The 20,655-nt window shown below is 44.4% G+C and overlaps 1 protein-coding gene across 4 annotated transcripts in view; it reads right to left on the reverse strand.

The window, feature by feature from the left end:
- Positions 1-17,870, reverse strand: part of GNB4 (G protein subunit beta 4) — a 30,803-nt gene extending 12,933 nt beyond the window's left edge. Inside the window, exons 1-2 of one of the 4 annotated variants that reach the window (XM_041467654.1) lie at positions 17,778-17,870; positions 2,624-2,723 (exon numbers count right to left, since the gene is read on the reverse strand). In XM_041467654.1, coding sequence (XP_041323588.1) covers positions 2,624-2,680 — 57 coding nt within the window. In that variant the 5' untranslated portion in view covers positions 2,681-2,723; positions 17,778-17,870. Of the gene's footprint in view, positions 1-2,623; positions 2,724-17,019; positions 17,322-17,352; positions 17,528-17,576; positions 17,649-17,777 lie in introns of those variants that run through there. The other 3 variants (XM_041467658.1, XM_041467656.1, XM_041467657.1) reach the window with 3 other exon arrangements.
- Between the last annotated feature and the right edge of the window lie 2,785 nt (positions 17,871-20,655).

Below are 20,655 nucleotides of genomic sequence, written 5' to 3' on the forward strand. Positions count from 1 at the left end.
TGTAATTACAGATTTTTGTCAGTTCATGCAACAAGACAACGCAAAATTTGTGAGAAAAATTTAAGTGCTTGATCAGTGTGCAGGACCCAGACTTCCCCAGAGCACACTTCAGGTTGCAGTTCTCACCCCCAGCTACTTGTACTTTTTAAAATATACTGTTATTTGTCCAAAATTTCTGGTTTGAATGACACTGTGCCATGTAAGCAGCACTTCTAAAAATCATTATCCTCACTTTCAGTTCTCACAGTGAGGACACACATATCACATGGGAACTTCATGACAGACAGAACTAGGAATTAACTTTAATCATCAAGTCATCTGACAGATATCTGACAATTCATTGTTCAGTGTTCCACCTTCCTGCACTACAGATTCCTGCAGTCTCAGGCTGTGCATTGTCTGTGCACACACCAGAGCTCCAGCTGCACAGGGAGATGCCCACATCAACTAGATACTGCAAAAATAAAATTAGCAGTCATGAAACACTTATAAAATATTGCAGACTGAAGTCCATTGGGGAATCAACAGCTCTGCAGCTTCTACACCTCAGGATGCTGTGAGGTACAATCTCATCTGGACCTCACTTCTAGGCACAAAGGGGATTTTCTGTGACTATACTGTTAGAGGAAATATCAGACAAAACCCAAGAGCTGTCAACAACTAAGACAGAAAAATGGTAGCTATACATAAAACATCAAATGCTGCTAGTGACTTCATCTCTTTTTAGGAGTGCATCAAAAATAATTCCTGAAAATAATCATCCTCATAGATATTCCTGACACTTAAAGCCTCTCATTTTTTAGATCCTGTATCTATCCTCTTACCCATCACAAACAAAAACTATGCAATGATTTAATAAGCAAGGTAAGTAGCCATCTCTATAAATATGAAATTGAATTATTTGGTCAGAAAGTTTCATGGACATTAAATCATCAGAAGCATTTTTAATTGCCTATGGATCTGAAGTTAGAATTAAGCACAAGGTATCCAAGCCTGCACCCAGATGCCAAGATGCAATCACCAAATGCCACTGCTGAGCCAAGGGACTCCAAAGGCAATACAACCATGGTTACTCAGCCACAGCTGATCGACCAGTTACAAGTTTGGGTGGTAGATTTACAAAGGAAATGTTACATCGTCCTAAAGCCACAAAATGGAGCCATTACCCAAGAGTCCATCAAATTTCTGTGCTCCAAAACCTAAAAAACAAGCAAACATTCCTGCAGCACAGTCTAAGCCCTCTAACTTGCCTGGTAGCTCTTTCCTCCCACAGTTTTGCATAAAACCAGACTCGCTGATTACCAAGACTGAACAAAGACTTAACTGGCTCCCCTCAACATAACATCATGATAAAGTCTTTACACAGCATAGCAGTTTTGCATAAAACCAGACTCACTGATTACCAAGACTGAACAAAGACTGGCTCCCCTCAACATAACATCATGATAAAGTCTTTACACAGCATAAAGTCTTTACACAGAGAAGAACTGAAAAATTATGTATCCCATTTAGCAGTACAATTTTGTAATAAAGCTTAAGTTAGAATAAAAAAAAATTTTTTTTAAGCAAAAAATAATTTGTGCTCTGTACAGAGCTGTTGGAAGGGGCACACAGTGCCACAGCACTGCCTGAGCCCCACCTTGTGTTTCCACAGTGTGTGAGCTGAGAACAGGACACAGAGGCATCCCTGGATGGCCCAGAATGAGCAGCACCTGCCCCAGCACAGCCCTGACACACCAAGTGTGCTCAGCACACGGCTGACACCACCAGCAGCCTCACACCTCACAGGAGACACCACACAACTGCTGCCAGCACATGCCATGCTAAAAACAGCCTCTGTGCATGCAGCATATTCCAAGAAACCTGTACTCTTCACTGATAGGAATGTTTGCAAATACACCTTTCCCATATAAATCAGATTTATGAATGTTTCATGCTTTGAAAATTTTGATGAAAAATAGACTTTGAAGATCCTTATTATACTTTACTGAAAACTGCATCACTGACATATAAATGCATGTTGCAAAAGATTCCTGGAAACTAACTTTGGGCATGACAGCTCATACTTGGTTTATCTTCGCTGAGTAAATACAGCAAAAAAATAGCCTGTATGGGGGCATCAGCATTTAATAAAAATAAACTCAACAGGAAGCCAAGAAACAGTGCTTGTAGAAATGACATCCATTCTGGAAGGCTCTCTCACACTCCCTGCTTTAACCTCAGGCTTCTCAGGGGTCACTTTTAGCCCAGGACCAAGCTCTTCTAAGACCCTGAAGCCAAACTTGTCATGCCTAGGTTCTACAAGTTTGCTGCTCCCTTCTGTTTCTAGAAACCCAGAACATAAAACTTGCAGAAACACATACTCCCCTAGTACCAAAACTCAGCAAACTTCAACAGGAAATAAAACATTTTGTTCAAGAAGTATTATGAATTTACTTCAATATACCAATGGCTTTTCTGATTTTTACTCAAATATTCTGAAAATATTTTAAACTCTACACAAGTTAAACAGGAACAACTGACAGATCTTTACAGTTTGTTCCCATAAAGGAGAAGATCTTTACAGTTTGTTCCCATAAAGGAGGAGCTTTATCATGGAAAATAAGCAATTCACAATTCTTACTCTGATTTGGTTTCGCAGCTGCTCTGCCTCCTGCCGTAACTGCTCCAGCTCACTCATCTTCTTCAGCCTCTATTTCTCACGCTCCACTGGTGAAGAAAACCTGCCAAGAAGAGGGAAGAAAGAGATACTGAAAGTTATTTTTCTCCTCTTTAAAAACATAACAAAAAAAACCTAAGAATCTGTATGTATTTTTTTATTCTGCTTTTAGAAAGGCTTCCAAATAGACGTTCTCTTTAGTACACCATGTTAATGAATTTGGCAAGACCTAAGTGATTTCAATTCCTGAATTACCACGAGAAGCAGAATTAAGTGAAGTCTATTTTGAATATAAAAGCAACTGTCAACAGAACCACCCACCGTACTTTATAAACCTGTTTTGTAGCAGCTCCCTGCCCCCCGCCCAGAAATCTGTCAGTCTGTGGCCCAGGATGCGACACAGAGCAGAGGCTGCAGGTGCCCCCAGAATTCACCCCTGGGCTCACGGGGCTGTGATACAGGCGCCTTGCACAGGACACCCAGGGCAGACCTGGTTTTAATTAAACGTTAAATTTTTGAATCCTAGACTACAGCTGAAATAACAGATTATCTCCACTTTTTTTCCTCATATTTTTTTTCGGGCAAAATACAATGAACTTTTCATTTCAAAAGCACCCACAGAGTGAGAAGGGATAGCAAAAACCAAACCCTCCCTAAAGCTGTGCTTGTGCTGATACAGCCCTCTGTTCCCTAAAGCAGTTGTCATCTGAATGAGCACTCCAAGCAAACTTAATAAAAAGATCAATTAACAATAAGACCACATGCAGGCACACTTTCAGGTTAGTAAGTTGTTTTTTTCAAATCAGATTTTTGTGTTTGATTTTTTTCAGTGTGTTGAACAAAGTTTCCTCAGATCAATTTTCAGGTTTTTTATCTCCAGCACAGCAGTGCAGTCAAACACCACTAGAGACCTCTTAAATCTATTCACACACATGGAGACTTCAAAATCCTTGCAGTGAAAGCAACATCAGCAAGTAAATTGCTCACAGACAAGCCAGGCACTTATTTGTAATTTTTTCCTGACAGAAAATGCACACCAGAAAGGTGATGATGGTGGTCCCATGACATTAAATAAAAAGCCAAAACACTTCTAGCTTGTAGAAGAAGACAGACAAGTCAGACTACTGCTCACAGAATGAAAACTGAGGAAGGAAGGAAAAGAAGCAGGAAGAAGAACCTATTCAAAACATTAGTCTATGTTTCCTATTTAGTTCACTGAAAAATGGCCAAAAACCAGAGAAAAAAAGGTCACAGTGTGTCTGGAAAGTTGTGGACCACTAGGGAAACCCCTTTATTTGGTCTGGCTATTGGTTCTCTGCAGTTCACTAGTGATGTGCTCTAAAACACAGACTCTGGAAAGGTTTTTTCCATCTATAAAACACCACACTCATAGATTTAAAAGAGAAGTTTTGGTTCAAAGCAATTTGTAATAAAATAATCATCCTTGGACTAACAGTTTATACAAGTGTTTGAGAGCTACGAAGTTTATTGCTTCTCAAGAAGAAAAGTATCTTCACTAATTATCCATCTACTTCCTTTCAATCTCTGTGCTTCCCACAGGTATTGCTTCAAGTCCATTGCAGAACCAACTCACAAACACACATTAAGTTGGATCACCTCCAAATCAAAATACCTCCCCAGCAGTGAGAGGGTCAGTGACTCAGCTCTAACTAGTATTTCCAGCTACATGTAAGCAAACTGAGAGGTTCACACATTTCCCTTCCTTAAACCTGTGCTCTGATCAACAACAAAGATGCTGTAATTCATATGGGAATTCTTGAGGATAGTTCTCCATTTCCTAGTGTGCTCCTTTTCAACAGCCCAGACTATTTAACTCTGCTGAATGCACAGCAGGCATAACATACAAGCCATCAACACTCGTGTCCAATTTTAAAGATTAAGCATTAAAAACATGACTTCAGCACATACATTAATCACATACCTTTACAGGCTATCGAGTTTAATTACAACCTTAATGCCTTTAATGGGGATACCTCTATGAAACATAGCCCCACTTTCAGTTCTGACAGTGCCAAATTAACCTTTTCAGTATGATTTCCCCTTTTTATTCCAGAACCTACTCAAAGGTAACACAGACAAAACAATGGTCTCAAAGGTCTGAAGCCAGCCAGCCAATGCTTAGTAGTCTTGTGTGCTATTTTTAACAGGAGATGAAGATTCCTAACAGGGAAGTTGATGAATATCTAATTTTCTGGGAAGGGACGTCAGCTTCTGCCCTGTGCTGTGCCACACACTTCAGTGCTCTGTAGACAGTCAAATTCTGTCTTCAGAATGTAGACTTCAAATTCTCACTGAGAATTACTGATCATAAAGAAAGTGACATTACTCACAACTGGAAGCACGCATGGCCAGTCACAAGCACACCAAGTTAGGGTATTTTTCTATTCATAAGTAAAGCTGTGAGCAGAGTTGAGAACAGGTTGTAGCACTGCACTGGCATTCACAGACCATCAGTGGCAATTCTGCACATAATGTTAATGTTAATTAATGTCACTCATCTCAGCACTGTTCACCACTAATGCCATTTCTGCACCAAGCTTCACCAGCAGCTCACAGCTGCTAAACTTCACAACTTTAAATTGTGTTACACTTCTCCAAATTCCTACATGGACAGACTCCAGAAGCCTTCTCACTCACCCACATGTCTTTAGTTTAAAAATAATTCTGAAGTGAATAAAAGGATAATGATCCTTCGTATTTTTGAAAGAAACTTTTAGCAGTGGAAAAGCCCTAGCAGCAGCAGCATGCCCTAAACCTGCAAAGCCTTCAGCATTACTGCTCAGCAGAAATGTGTCAGTGGTTCAAGGTCAAGCTACACCTCAACGAGCAGAGAGCTGCCTCCAAACCAGCACACACTTCCACAAAACCCAGGTTCACTCTAGAACTGGCTCACTCTAGCTTTAAGCATTGAAGTTCCTTTCCAGTACACAGCATTTGAACAACTAACTCTGAGATATTAAGCTATGTATAAACACCAAGATACCACAGTAAACAAAGTGCAGTTCAGCTATTAAATTGAAGTGTATCCAACAGTGTTGCACTGCCTGGCAGCAGCTCCCAATGCAAAGGCCTGTGTGCTCAGATCATCCCCCACCATTAAGTGTTCAGCAGAACTGGGAGAAAGATGCTTCCACTTGGGATTTTTCCTTTTTTTTCAAGCACTATTTTCATGTGCCCGCAGGAAGCTACAGAAATTGAGTGGGTAGGGAGGAAGCTCTCCTGGATGCACTTCCAGATTCACACTAACTCTGCAAGCAGCATCTCTGAACTCCTGTCAAACTCCTGTGGGAGCATCTTACTGATGTCACCAGACTCACAACTCCAACACAGGAAGATAAGCACATGCTTGGAAGCTTGGAACTCGTGGATGCATCTGTGTGTGTTTTAATACTTCTGATGCTCCAGCAGTACAGTTAAAGAGAGGTAGTTATGTGTAAAGACCATTACCCAGACTAAATTTACTTGTTGTAATATTGTTTCTAAGCCTGCCAGTGAGGTGAGCAGTGAAGCACACAAGAACTCAGAACTGAGATGCTTGGCAGCACTGGCAAAGCAGAGGCTGCATCCTACAAACCTGTCCTGACTGCAGAGAAGCAAGACACCACCACAACCTTGAAGTGTGCTACCAGGCATCAGGTAAACAACTTGGGTTTTATCAGATTAAATGCTGGGACTGCTTTGGCAGGGCTTACAAGGATTGCCAAGAGCAGAGGTGATCACTGTGTTGCAGACTTTTCCTCATACGAACTACTGAAAACCTCAGTGGATTCATCACCAACCCATACTAGGTTACAGAGGACGATGCCTGTTCACTCTCCCCTCCAAGATCAAAATACCACAGCCTGGAAGGAGTGCAGCCTCACAGCCTGGAAAAATCTTTATTCCAAATATGAATTTCCCCAGGAGCCCAACTTATCTTGCTTGGTCATATACTCAGCAAAGCCATCAGCTCTTGTATTGGTAGAAAGAGTGAGTGAGGATTCCTCCCGCCATCTCAGGAGACTAGGGCTAATGTGATGCCTACTTCCCTGACTTATTCACAGTTTTAATAAATGTTGAATCAAACAAAAAATATTCTGAGTTTGCTCAGATGCAGCGAATACTCGTGGTATCTGCTTTTCAGCACTCAGAGGCAGCACCTTAGATGCCTCTCTTCAAATACAACTCACGATGTGCACGATGTACTATGAACAGTTCCACCTGCTGAGGCCTCGAGGGGAAGAGCAACAGGACAGGGAAGAACCTTTTAGCACCGTCTGTAGCCAGGGGTGCCACTGCAGGACACCCAAACCAGCAGGAAATGGAGCCAAGGAGCCGAGATGCTTCCATCAGAAGCAGCAGCACAGGGAGCCGATGAGAGCAGGGACTTGGTGCAGCCAGGGAGGCACATCCTCGCCCTCAGCCATTTGTAGGCTGAACTGCACCTCGGTGCAATTCCTCTCAGCAGACCTGTACAAGTGAATTTACTGATACCAAAATAAAGCGCCTCCCAAGGCAAGGTATTACCTAAGTCAGATTCCACAGTGTATCCAGTGCCAAGAAAGCCACTGCCAGGCTTGAGCGCTCCACAGATAAATTACTCCTTACACTATTCCTGATTCAGTAGCAGCATCATTTGCTAAGAGTTTAATTCTTCCTTATGCAGGCAGGCAGTGACAAATTACCCCAAGGCCTTGTCTCCAAAGTACTCTCTCTGCAACTTGCAGATTCAAAACCTTGTGGCTGGAAAAACATGATTTTCTCTGAAAGTTACTAGAGAAGTGTAAATATGCCTCTCCCCACAACAAAGGTTTGCTATTTTCGTGCCAAATATATAGAGGTTAAAGGGACTGCAGAAAGAACAGTCTGTTTGACTGGATTCTTAAGAACTACCAGACAGTTATTTAAGAATTTCAATTTGTATCAAAAAAACAAATCCTTTAGAACCAAGTGCTTACCTACACGTATCAACCTCAGGTTTTCAACTCCTATGCAGCAAGATCTCAAAGTGAAAAACAGGCAAGAGGAGAAAGGAGGCTCCACATGGCTTTTACGTGATCATCCCTACCAGTGATCACACAGGTGGCTAAACATAAGGAATGCTAACTATAGCACTTCATAAACACAGGGGAAAGACACCAAGAAATACTCCAGCTCTCTCAAGGTAACTCAGACACTCAGGCTGTGGACAATGGGTTCTGGCTCTGAAGCTGAGCCCTGCCAGCACACACAGACCAACATTTTACATATTCAGGATGTGCCAGAGGAGATTTTGATTAAACACTGCTTCATTTAGTGACACTAAACAAGACTTTGGCAGCTTTGCCCAGTCATTTATGTCTCCCCAAAGCCATGAATACAGAAGAACAAAAAGAGGTTCTCTCTCTTACAGACTGAAGAGAATAGATTTGACATTCAAAATCTACAAACTTGGACACAGTGGGCAATGCCTTACATCAAGTGAAATCTCTGCCTGCACAATAATAATTTAAAGTAAATGCATTAATACTGTGCTGCAGTTACATACCTTCACATATAGCAACTATTTCAGGTGGAATTTTACATAATGTATTTTCTGTGGTAGAGCTGTTTGAGAACCACACATACACCCAGCTCTGCACTGAGGAAAATGAAACATTTAATGGCTTTTTTTACTACACCTTGGCCCTATGGTGCCTCTCCTTTGTTTCTCAAAGACCTTTCCAGCTATCCATTCTCCCAAGCCTTCTTTGTTCTGACTTGTAGCAGTACTGCATCAACAAACAAAGACAACAAAGCAAGGAGCTTTTATACTGGTCAAGTAATGCTTGAATCCCAGGAGAATAATGCTGGGATAAGTTGAAATAACAGTATGTAAGGGCTATAATTGCCCCATCGTGTACCTTGGCCTTATCTCTCCTCTCAAACCTCTTCAGTGCATCTCCCTCCTTTATCTTTAATGTATGTTTTGAGGAGTGCACTAACTGCAGAACATCTTACACACATCAGTTAAGTAAGAAAATAATGAGTTATTTCCTCAAAAAAATGGTTACAATTTAGAAAACAAGCCTGGAAATCCTAACTGAATATCCTCCTTAAGATTTTTATATGTTCATTTTGTCAGAAGGAATTAATTGCCACTCTGATTTCCGACCTCCAGGCAGATGCAAAGAGAGCTCTCCCATGCTCAGGGCCTCTGGTCTCCCCAAGAAGAAAACAGGAAGCAGCCTGGGTGTGACCTCGCTCGCTGAGGTCAGTGCTATTGTTGCACTTCTGCACATTTTGGAAGTGTTTTAAAGTGATATGTCTCCATTATAGCTTTGGTACAAAAACAGGAAATAATCAACCAACGCCTCTCGAGAGGAAGGGTATGAGCAGAGCTTACTTCAACACCCATTCCTCTAAGAGACACCATCCCCAATTCTAAGGGACCAATGGATGTGTGTGCTCAAAAGCTGCACGGACAGCTGGAATGGAGAGGTCACAACAGAGACTCCAGCAAGCTGCACATGAGCGGGACTGAGGCTCGCCTCATGGTGTGCTCACATGCCCTGAGCAGATACATCAGGAACACAACCCCACCCACCAACAGGGTGGCACCAGCAGTTTCAAGTCAACAAATATTGCTCCTCCCTCCCTTCCCCAAAACACCTCGGACCCACTCATCATAAAGAGCAGAAATATGTGCAATTTTATACACATGTACACACTCAGCCAGGGATTTTAACAGGACTTTGAAATAAAGCCTGCCGCATCAAAACCCTTCTATACACCACAAGAACTACCTAGATTTATGAACAGAATTTAAAGCTCTGCATTTGCCTTCAGAGTGAGCACTGTGAACATCACCCTGGAGTGTTTTTCAGCCAGAGGGGAGCAGAGGAAGCAGCAGCTCCAGCACGGCCCGTGGTGCTGCTGCATCTCAAAGCCATCGCCTGGCTCAGAGAGGGAACCCACACGGGCCAGGCTGGAACTGGGGCATCTTCAAGGTCCCCTTCAACCCAAACCACTCCGTGGTTCCACGGGACCAGCCCCAGCACACCAGGGCACGGCCCATGTTGGTTTTGGTGACTGGTTTGATGATGGTTTCCATGGAGGACAAACAGACCAACAAACACTGACCTTGTTGACAGCACTTTGTCACAAAACAGACAAAGGAAATCAGTTTAGAAATTGAAGTGATTCTTAAGTTTACTAGTAAAAAAAAAATGGCCGACTTGAGACTGCTATCCTTCATTTGGCTGACAGCTCATGAGACTGCTTTCTTAAGCTCAGAGGTATGAGAGTTTATTTCTAAGACCCAGCTGAAGTCTAAGCCAAGTACATTCATAAAACACATACAGAAAGGCCTTACTCTTTTTAACCCACACTAGATTCTAGAAAAAGAGCCTCAAGAAATTCAGTGTTAAGCATAAGGCTGAGAAAAGCACAGGAAGGAAGGAATTTTTTAGTCATGAATATTTCACAGTCCAACAGTGATTTTTCCAAAATTAACATTCTTGCATCTTATATTCATTATGTTCGTTTCCAGGTCAAAATGTTTTGGTACATAAGCACAGATTTATTTTTTTCACACTCCCTGCAAACAGAACTACATGTGAAATTCAAATTATCTTGTCTTTAGTGACTATAACAGTGATTCTGCAGTAAAAACTTGGCTCACTGACCTCAGGACACTCCATCACTGAACAAATTATTATTGGTTTTGCAATTCAAAACATGTAAGAAATGGCAAGAAAGATCTTAATGAAGCAGAAAGATATAAACCCTAAGTAAGAAGACAGAGATGGTTCCAGTCCAGTTTATTCCTTGGGGACAGACAGGTGGGCACACATATAGAGTGAGCTGAGGGCTTTTGTCTCTTCAAATACCCAGCCATACCCAGAAACCATTTTAACATTTTAGTAGGAAAAGTGTACTGCAGAGTGACAATTCAAAGTCATTCTGAAAGACCCTCATTTCCATTTAAATCCACCTCTAAGCAAGTTTGACTTTAGATTTTTTTAAGGGGCTAATGCACTGGTATTTACTGGAGTGGCATCATGTAGGGCCATGCAGTGCTATGCATACAAAATCTGGTCTGGCACCTACAGGCACAAAAGATTACTGAAGCAGCCTCCTGTTATCTGAGAGTGAGCAGACTGCACAGCATGCATAAAAAGCACCAAGTGCACAGAAAATTTGAGGTTTAAAGTCAACGGAGAAGATACACATTAAGAGAAAATGTAGTGTGTCTACAGGAAAAGTGCCTCCATTCATCGCAAGTGACTGTTCACTTGCCTGCAGTAAATTCTGGCTGAGTTTTTGCAAGTGGAGCATTCTCACTCTGCTGAGGAGCAGAAAGCCCAGCAGTACCAGTTACACACACACACAGTACCCTTTCAAACACACCACCAGCTCGGGAGAAGCCATGCACTGGATGGATCCACGGTCCCCAGCCCCTTCCCTCCTCCCACCCAGCACCACAGGCACCCCCTTGGTACCGCGGTCACAGCGAGGCATTATGTGCTGCTCATCCCCACGCAGCTGAACACAGCTTACAGCTGCACCCTTTCACTGCAGAACAAGGCAACACAAACATCTGAGCTTTTTGAAATACCAATTATTCAGAGGTCAGATAAAACTACTGCCCGCAGGTCTCATTTTAACTTTGCTTTTGGTTCACAACACATTTCTGGTCAATTACTTGTGATTTGAAGCCATGAAAATTAAGTTCTCTTCCAGACTAGAGTTCAGGCTACCTTAGTTGGCTTTTCTAAAAAAAAACACTTTTTTTTTTGAGATTCACATTTATATGAGATGCATATACTTCAAAAAAATCTACCAAAAACCTCACACTACAGAATGATCAGAAATCAAACGCTAGGAAGTAAAAACCCTATGTACTGCTTTTTCCACCCCTATTACTGCAAATATAGGATTAAGAGCACAGGGGCTGTGTAGCCACTTGTGGTACCACTTGTGATGAGACTGATATATCTAATCTACACTCCTTGGAATTGCTTTTGATGTTTCTCAAGCAGTAATATCTGTTTTCAAACAGTCACTTACTAAAGAAGATACAACATCTGATACTGAAGAAAGAAGTGATGTTAAGGAAATCAGTAGCACTGTGTTCCTAATTATCTCCACACTTGCAGGGTTCTCAAAACAAAGGCTGTCTTTGTAGAAGTAATTTTTAACTGGTCCAAAGTCAGAAATTACCTATCTGCCTGAAAGAAAATGGCTCCAGATTAAGTTTCCAACAGAAGAGGATAAAAGAGAAACAAACTGTTGTTTCAAAGAAGTACAATATTGACTGATAATTCCCACTTGTATTAGTTTTCCACAAAGTGTAACTTTTTTCTTTTTTATATGAAAACTTTTTTATGAACACATGATGCTCACAAGGTTATAAATAGCAGAATTCCCCTCTGGAGACAAAGCCTAAGGTTACAGACAGGAAAAATGAGTCAGGCACCATGTCCAGGAGAGAGCCCACGGCTCCACAACCTGCTTTGCTCAAGGGTCTTTCCAATCCACTGGAACGTCTGCTGCTGTAAATGCTCCCTCCATGTCTCAGTCATGGTCAGCCAGGTCAGCCAAATCCATCTGTTGTAGCCCTCACCACAGAGCAGACACTGCTCCTGGAAGCCTTCTGGCTTTAATGTTTGAGATATGCATTCCACCACTCGAGTTCTTCTCAGCAATGGAGACTGATGGATTGGTAAAAATGGCTAAAGATTCTTAAGCTCTGCTGCCAGGAGCTCCATGCCAAGCAGAGATGCCTGACTCAATGAAAAGGCAAACACTCTGAAACTCTGCAGCAATTAAACTGTTTGCTAAGGCTGCTGGCCTTTCAGCTCATCCTGCCACAGCTATCAGAGCTCTACGATTCAGGGCCTTGAGGATTCTGTAGAGATTGAGAACAGAGAATTCCTTGAGCTTCTGAAGCAGCACCACCAGGAAAAGTCAATTTTCTTCACTCCATCCCTTCTCAAAGTCCATGTTTGGCTTTTGATGCCCATCTGTCTGCATTTGTTAGAACGTCTAACAGACAAGCAGGAAAAAAAGCATTGATCACTTCCCATCTCCAGCTACCTGACCTTCCCAATTAGCTGCTTTTTTCCTAAAGTGTGGGCAAGTGCAGTGAAGCACTCACATCATCAAATACACATTTACAGGACATTTACTCTGGACTAGAAATTTTATTTTTATTTTGCTGTATAAAAATAAATTAAATAATCCAGCTCCCTCTTTTGGGATGTTTCCAAGACAAAAGAGGAGTTTCCCCTTTTCAGGTGCCTATCTTAGAAATTAAGGTTGTGTTTGTAGCACCAAAGCCACAGTTTTACCTCTGGGCCATCTCACACTCCATACTTTCAATTAATTTTGTACTTAGACACCTTGTATTAAAACTACTTGAAAAAGCAATGATGAAGTTTCTTGTCCAACAAGTGAGACTGAAAACAGGCATTCAGTGTCCTAGAAAAAGCTGTAACACTTCCCTGTGGACCACTGCTCTTCTCCCTGAGATTGTCAGGAGCACCCAACCCCCTGCCGTGTCCTTCCTACCATTCAATGGAAGGAAAATGCCACTAACGTCATGATTAATTTCTTGAAATTCTAGGGCATCTGGACTTCATGCTGTCATGGAAACTTTGTTTTTCTAACTCTGCCTTATCGTGCCCAATGCTGAGATTAAAACAAAACTTGATCTTCCCATCAGCACCGTGCGCAAGCAAAGGGAAGGGCTCCAGTCTGCCTCCTCAACAGCAACACAAGATAAATAAATACATGGTCCTAAACCCAATTCATACCTTTTGGGAAGAGAAAAAGCTTTTACAGAACTTAACTACCTAAAACCTAGTGCACTCCAACTTAATAATTTTTAGTACCGTGGCATTACATTGCACTGTCAAAATCTTTAAGTCAAATCATCAACACTGATCAAAATCACTAGGTACACATTAAATTTAGTGTGTGAAATTGGATTTTGACAAGCATAACATCTATACATAGAATCTGAATACTTTTTTCAGCTCAGTAACAACTAAACTCAACTTAATTCAAGAAGTGAAAGAAAAATGCCTTCCTTTTCCAAACTAGCAATAAAACTGTTTTGTATGAACAATCACCTAAAGCAACCAATTAGGACACAAAGGGTCACCAAAAAGATACTCAGATCAAATATTTCTTTTAAACAGACCGATTTTAAATACGTTTCAACAACAGATCATAAAAGAGCATCTTTAATTTTAATGCAAGACTTCAAATGCACACAAATAGCACACGAATTGCATTTCAATATATAAGCATAAAATCAGACAAGTGCAACTTGTTAGAAAGTTAGAAATACTTACTACATATATACCTATCAGGAAAACCAATATACAAAAAATAATCCAACAAGAATTAAGTCATCAGGTTATCCCTGAAACTGGTTGGATGCTCTGTGCTAGACTAGAAGCTGACCACCTGAATTAATGCCTGCATGATGAAAACAAACCAGGCAGGTCCAAGAGTTCCCACTGTTGATTGCAGTGAGGTGATTTGTTCTTGTAAAGCTGCCAAGACAGTCACTGAAAGCAGCTCCAAGACCAATCTCATTTAAGAAGCACATTCAATCCTGAGATTGATTTTATGATTTCATTTTGTTCTCCTCCCCACCCCATTTGAAAATGAAAATCTTATAAAATAATTTCAATGTTAACATTACTCAGCTCTTTTAATGTTTCAAAACACTGGGATTCACAATGACTCAAACATTTGGCTTACACTGAAAATCCATATGATTAATATTTGTCTGAGACCTAATGTAAGGAGGGGGGAAAATAGCTCCTGCAAATTGTCAAGCCTGTTTTGCTCCAAAGAACTAATTTTATGTAATAGGTGGCACCTGAGAGTGCCTTTGGCTCTACAATACAATCAGGCACTTCCATCTTTCCCCTTCTTTCCAGTTTAAGCCCTTTTGGAAGGCAAAAGATTGCAAGAGTTACAGTAACTGAATCAAAATCTGGCTTAGTGCCTGTCAGCATCTCACAAACTTCTGGAAGCCCAGACACCTTAAAGGAAATGAAACCATCTTCAATTAACTGCCTAAGTATTTGCCAGCCAATGTCCACCTGCAGTTGTGTTAATTCTGTTTTTCATAAACCCTCAGCCCAGCTCTCTCTGGGCTGCCCCTCACAGAGATCCACCTGCACACCCAGAGTCACTGGGGGCATCCAAGCTGACACTCACTCAAACCTTTCAAAGGTTCCCCTCCTGCTCTTCTGTTTCAGGCTCTCTGCAAAGCCAGCTCTGTTGTTCAAGCACTGCTGAAGACGTGACCCCATCCCTGAGCAGTGTCATCCTTTTAATAAAAGCTGCAGCTCAGGGCAGCCCCGCTCCCGTTATCCAGAAAGCTCCGTGAATTCCTCTGCACCAACATCAGGTACCAAAGCACAGCCTCGAGGGGACAGCACACATTCTGTGTTTTTCAGGAGCATTTGCTGTAGTTCTGTTTCACATCTTTCATGTAAATTCTATTACAAAACTCTGGGTTGCAAAACACAGAAGTTTCCTACAAGAACAAAACAATAACAACTAAATTTAATTACACACTTCCGAAGATGAAGTAAGTGACAGGTTTGCATCCAATTAGAATAGAGAAAAAACTTGGTGGAACTTAGAAAATGTTTTCTTGATTAGCAATACTATGCATCCTTTCTAAACAGCTGGTTCCAGGCACTCGGGAGCTGCATTAATCTGAGCACTGATATTTCCAGACAGTGTTAAGTACAAAACACAATCACTGCATTATCACTGTCCTAAAGTATTCACCTCCTAAGAGCATGCACTGCACGTCAAGCTCAGAGATTCTGAATTTCTTACTGGTTTGATAAGACATTTCAAAGTAATTCTGGGGTATAAAAAAATTATAAATTACTGTCTTCAGTAACACACCAGTCATAAATTAAAGACTCTGTCAGAAGAGTAACTGAAGAAGATAATTTCTCTAGATACTAGGATTTTTAAATTTGTATTTCTTATTCACCTTCAGAATGTTATATTCATAAATTTTGTGCCATTTTTCATAACGGTACAGGAGAGAACTACACAGTTCTGTATTCCAAAATATTTTTGCAAGGTTTTCTAGTGAGGTTTTTGAGTCCTACATTTTTCTTTAGAAACCTGAAAATTAAAATACTTGGACAAATTAAACATGAGATGCATCAGTCCTCAACTAAGCAACACAAAAATACAGTTGAAACTTTAATTATCCAACATATATACCATATACACTACATCTACTATTTTACACTACTGTGAAAACTGCTCATTTTAGAGAAAGAATGATTTAAAATATAGTTTGCCAGAGCAGACATAACAGTGAGACATATCCATACACTTACAATCTCCCTCATTTCCCTAGCCCCCTTCTTCCAAGATAACATCAGTCTGTTCTTTGGAAGCACAAATTAACTTCACCACAGCTATCATGCTTAAAAATCACAAACAAACACTGCAAAACCCACTGAAGATTCCCATCCCATTAAGAGACTTTCAGGACTGAGTGTGCTTGTCATGTGGTTTGTTTCATCTTAATTTGTTGATATAGTTATTATTCCTGCTAGCACAGCTTCAGACTTCCCCCAGCTCCAAGCAGCAACTGCATCTCCTGCAGCTGACACTCCACTGCCAGGTTAGTGACCATCTTTGACATCACTTCCCATATTTCTAACACAAGTCAGGAAGCAGCTTCAGGTTTTCCTCCGAACATGACTTTGCAGACTCATGTCCCTGCCATGAACAGAACAGTTCTCATCTCTCCCCGTGCTTTCACAGTGGGTTCTACAGGCTGGTACCCGTGTCCTCTCTCTGCACCATTTTGCCATTCTTTCCCCTTCCTTCCCTGTACTCTCCACCCAGCAGAGGAGCATCTACTCCTCTGTTGCTTCAGAAACTGATTATACCTAATTAAATTAAGCACTTTTTTCCTCAGCTCATACTCAGCTTTGAGACTTACCCTGATTCTATTTCAGAACTGAAAACCATCCTGGAAAATCATGTACTTTCCAAGCTACAATAACCAGCCTAATAAAAGACAACATTCTCAACTGTATAATTAAGAGGAGGGAACGGATCAGAGGCTTATTTTGCATTAGTTCAGATAATATTACACAAAAACTAGTCTACCACATTTATAGCTGGTAGCAATTTGGATGTTTTTTGCAATTTCCAAGAGAAATCAAACTAAAAATTAAAGAAGTTGTCTCAGCAACAAGTGCAAAATTAAAAAAGCAGATGCAAAAAAAAAAATCCGGATGGGGAAACGGCCAATACCTACGAAGTATGACACGAAAAGCACCTGATGACTTTGCACTTTTCCTAAAGACGGGGAGCACCTTCCGACTCACCTTTGCCACAACAGTCACGCAAGGCGTGCGAGCCGCAGCCCCCGCCGATTTAGGAGCGCCGAGACCCGAGCGGGACCCGGGCTGCTCCAGCCAGGCACAGACCCGGGAGCGGAGCTTGCCCAGCCCGGGAGCGGCCGGTCGCTGCCCGCAGCACTCACCGGAGCCAGGGCCGGTGCAGCGATGCTGCCGGGCTGGCCGGAGCGCTGTGCCCCGGCCGGCCCTGCCCTGCCCAGCCCAGCCCGGCTGTCCCCGGCCGGCACGCACCCCCGGTGCGCCACCGAGCCCGACCCGGCGGCACCTTGGGTCGCTGCGCCCGCCCCGCTCGCTCCTCACCTCCCGGCCCGGGGTACCGAGCCTCTCCTTCCCTCCGCACCCGGCACCACCTCGGGGGCCCTGCCCCGGCCCCTCCCTTCCCCGCGGAGCCCGGGCGCTGCGCCCGCGCTCCGGGGCGGGCGGGACGGCACCGGGTGATGCCGCCCGCCCGTCCCGCCGCTCTCGGCAGACCCCGGACCCGCGCCGGCCCCTCTCCCGCGGGGCTCTCCCTGCCGGGGCTTCACCTGCCGGGCCCTCACGGCGCTGGGGCCGCTGCCGGCGGCGCCGCCCGAGCACTGCCTGCCTGCCTCCCGCCCCCCCGGCGCTGCGGTGGTGCCGCCCATGCCCCCCCCCGGGGCCCCGGGGGGGGGGGCGAGCCGCGGGGGACGGGCAGAGCCGCCCGGCGGGAGAGCCCGGCCGCGGGGACATCCCCCGGGCGGAGGTACCTGCGGTGTCCGGGCGGCCGCGGAGCGCGGTGTCACCGAGCCGCCGCCATGGCGCTGCTGGGGCGGGAGCGGCTCCGCCCCGCCCGCATGGACCGGACAACGTGACGGGCCGTTGCCATGGCAGCGCCGCGTGACGTCAGAGCGCGCGCAGCGCCACGCCCCCTGCGGGCGGCGCTTCTGTCACCCCGCGTGTGACAACCGTGAGGGACGGGACCCGGGCGGGGGACACGGGGCATGGGGACACTGAGGGTGACAGCCGTGAGGGACGGGACACGGGGCATGGGGACAGTGAGGGTGACAGCCGTGAGGGACGGGACACGGGGCATGGGGACACTGAGGGTGACAGCCGTGAGGGACGGGACACGGGGCATGGGGACACTGAGGGTGACAGCCGTGAGGGACGGGACACGTGGCGGGGGACATGGGGACCTGGGGAATAGGGACACCGGGGAATGGGGGCAAGCCTGAGTGGAGTGGGATCCCAGAGCATGGGGACCAAGAGGATGGGGTCACTAAGGAATGCCGAGCTGATGTGGAGACCCAGAGATTTCCCCTGAGCGTAGGACCCTTGGGGCTGGGGACACTGGGGGACATCAGTGACATGGAGATGAGGGTCCAGGGAGCAAGACAAGGGTGGTGGGGAGCTGTGGAGAGCAAGGATGGGAGTGGGGATGGGGACGAGGGATGTCCCTGGAGCCCAGGGGAGCACTGCCTTCCATGGACTTCAACTTGCTGAGCACCCCCAGGGCAGGCAGCCCCTCTGCTGCCCCCGGGATTCCGTGGCTGAGCTGCCACTGGAGTGGCCTGGGAGGGACCTGGGGGCTCAGCCTGGAGAAAAGGAGGCTCAGGGGGGACCTCACTGCCCTCCACAAGTCCCTGACAGGAGGGTGCAGCCAGGTGGGGTCAGGCTCTGCTCCCAGGGAACCAGACACAGCCCCAAGCCGTGGGATGTTTAGCTTGGACATTCCTTCCATTAGAAGGAATTTCTTCAACGAAAGGGATTGAAGGTGGTGGTGGGGTCACCGTCCCTGGAAGTGTTGAAGGAAAGACAGGTCATGGCACTCCATGCCATGGTCTGGTTGACATGGTGGTGTTCAGTCACAGGCTGAACTTAATCATCTCAGAGGTCTTTTCCAACCTAACTGATTCTGTGATCAATTAAAGTCCTATCTCCCCCTCAGCGTGCAGCGGGGTGTGGTGGTGCTTCTCTTTGGTGAGCAGCAAGGACTGACTGCACTGAACTTGGCAGATCAGTAATGTGGGGGAAAAGTGAAGTGTAGGTCCTGTGTGTCCCTCACAAAGCTGCAATCCCACATCCCATAATGGGGCAGCCCTCCTCACACCAGCGTGTGGAAGACAGACAGACAGACAGACAGACAGACCTTCAGGGGCTGACTGACAATCCCACATCCCATAATGGGCCAGCCCTCCTCACACCAGCATGTGGAAGACAGACAGACAGACAGACCTTCAGGGGCTGACTGCCTGGGGTCTGTCAGTCGTGTTGTGGATCTGTCTGGCCATTCCACGGCTGATGCTCCTACTGCATCAAATTGCCAAACTACAACCACAGCCAACCACAGCCTGGAAGGATGAGGGATAGCTGCTCTGTGGGTGCTCTGAGTGTCTCCTGCTCCCCTGACCCTGATGGCACAGGGACACTGTGCAGAAGTCAGAGCCTCAGCACAGCCCTAGGGCAGCCCTGCTCAGCCCTCCAGCACCAGCCATGGCACGCTTGCACCTTCTCAGCACGGGTCTGCCACACCCTCAGCAACACAAACTGTCAAATTTTTGCAAAATATTTTCCATGAGTACCAAAACCTCTGTGAGTAAAGCAGTCTTTGAGCTATTAGTGTGTTACTGATACATGGCTCAGTGTTAATGACAGCACGTGCTGGAACATACAGTACATACTGTAATGAAACAGCTCATTGCTTACCCTAAATCAGCCTTAAAAAACATGCACATTCCCTAACTGACTCAAGCCTATGATTTTAATAGCTCTGTCCTGGTTGCAAAGTCTGTGTTGTGCTTCCCTGTGCTGCAATACATCTGTCTTCCATTTATCCAAAGGACAGATGCCATTCAGCAATGTGTTTACTTTGCATTTAACGAGTGATCACACAGCAAAAATCAACAAGGAACGGGTTTGATTTTGAGGAAAATACACTTGTGTCAGAGTCACTGTATCACCATGTAAGTAACTTAAATTTTTATAAAGGGGAGAAACTGGTGCAAGGATAGTTCTCCCTTAAAATATGCTTGTTCCCTTACATTCTTCCTAATACAATCTTAAGAACCCCGAGGAGTGATTACTGACAAGATACCATCCCAGAATGAGCACGCCATTTCTCATCTTCTGTTTTCAAACAACTCTGGAAAATAACAGCAAGGAAAGCCCTAGAAAAGTTCAGATGGCATTTGGATAGTTACATATTATTCAATTATCAGGTTTCGTCCTTCCAGTGCTAACTAAACATTTAAAATTACATAATTTATCCTTATGACTCATTTGGGAGACAGGGAAGATTCTTCAGTTGCAGGCAGTGAAAATGAAGCACACGGGACAGGGTTCTCCACAGGAGAACTCATCCTGCAGGGGTGGCGTTGGTGTGGCTGTGGTGGTCCAAGGCAAACAACAATATCCTGTCTCAGACCAACCAGCACAAATAACAGCAACTGCCCCTTCTTATAAAACTCATCTCACCCACTGGGTAGTCAGTTTAGTCATTTATTAGATGAAGTTACAAATTCCTAATGAAATAGAATCCCCAGTTCTCCTGCTGGCAGTGTTTTACCACCAGCTTGTATCCAGTTCAGCTTCTGATCACTGGTTTCACATGCCAAACCCCACTCTGCAAAATCAGAGCTACCCCTA

Source organism: Pyrgilauda ruficollis, unplaced genomic scaffold (assembly GCF_017590135.1).
Source record: "Pyrgilauda ruficollis isolate IOZ18807 unplaced genomic scaffold, ASM1759013v1 scaffold21, whole genome shotgun sequence".
In the NCBI taxonomy this organism is placed as follows: Eukaryota; Metazoa; Chordata; class Aves; order Passeriformes; family Passeridae; genus Pyrgilauda; species Pyrgilauda ruficollis.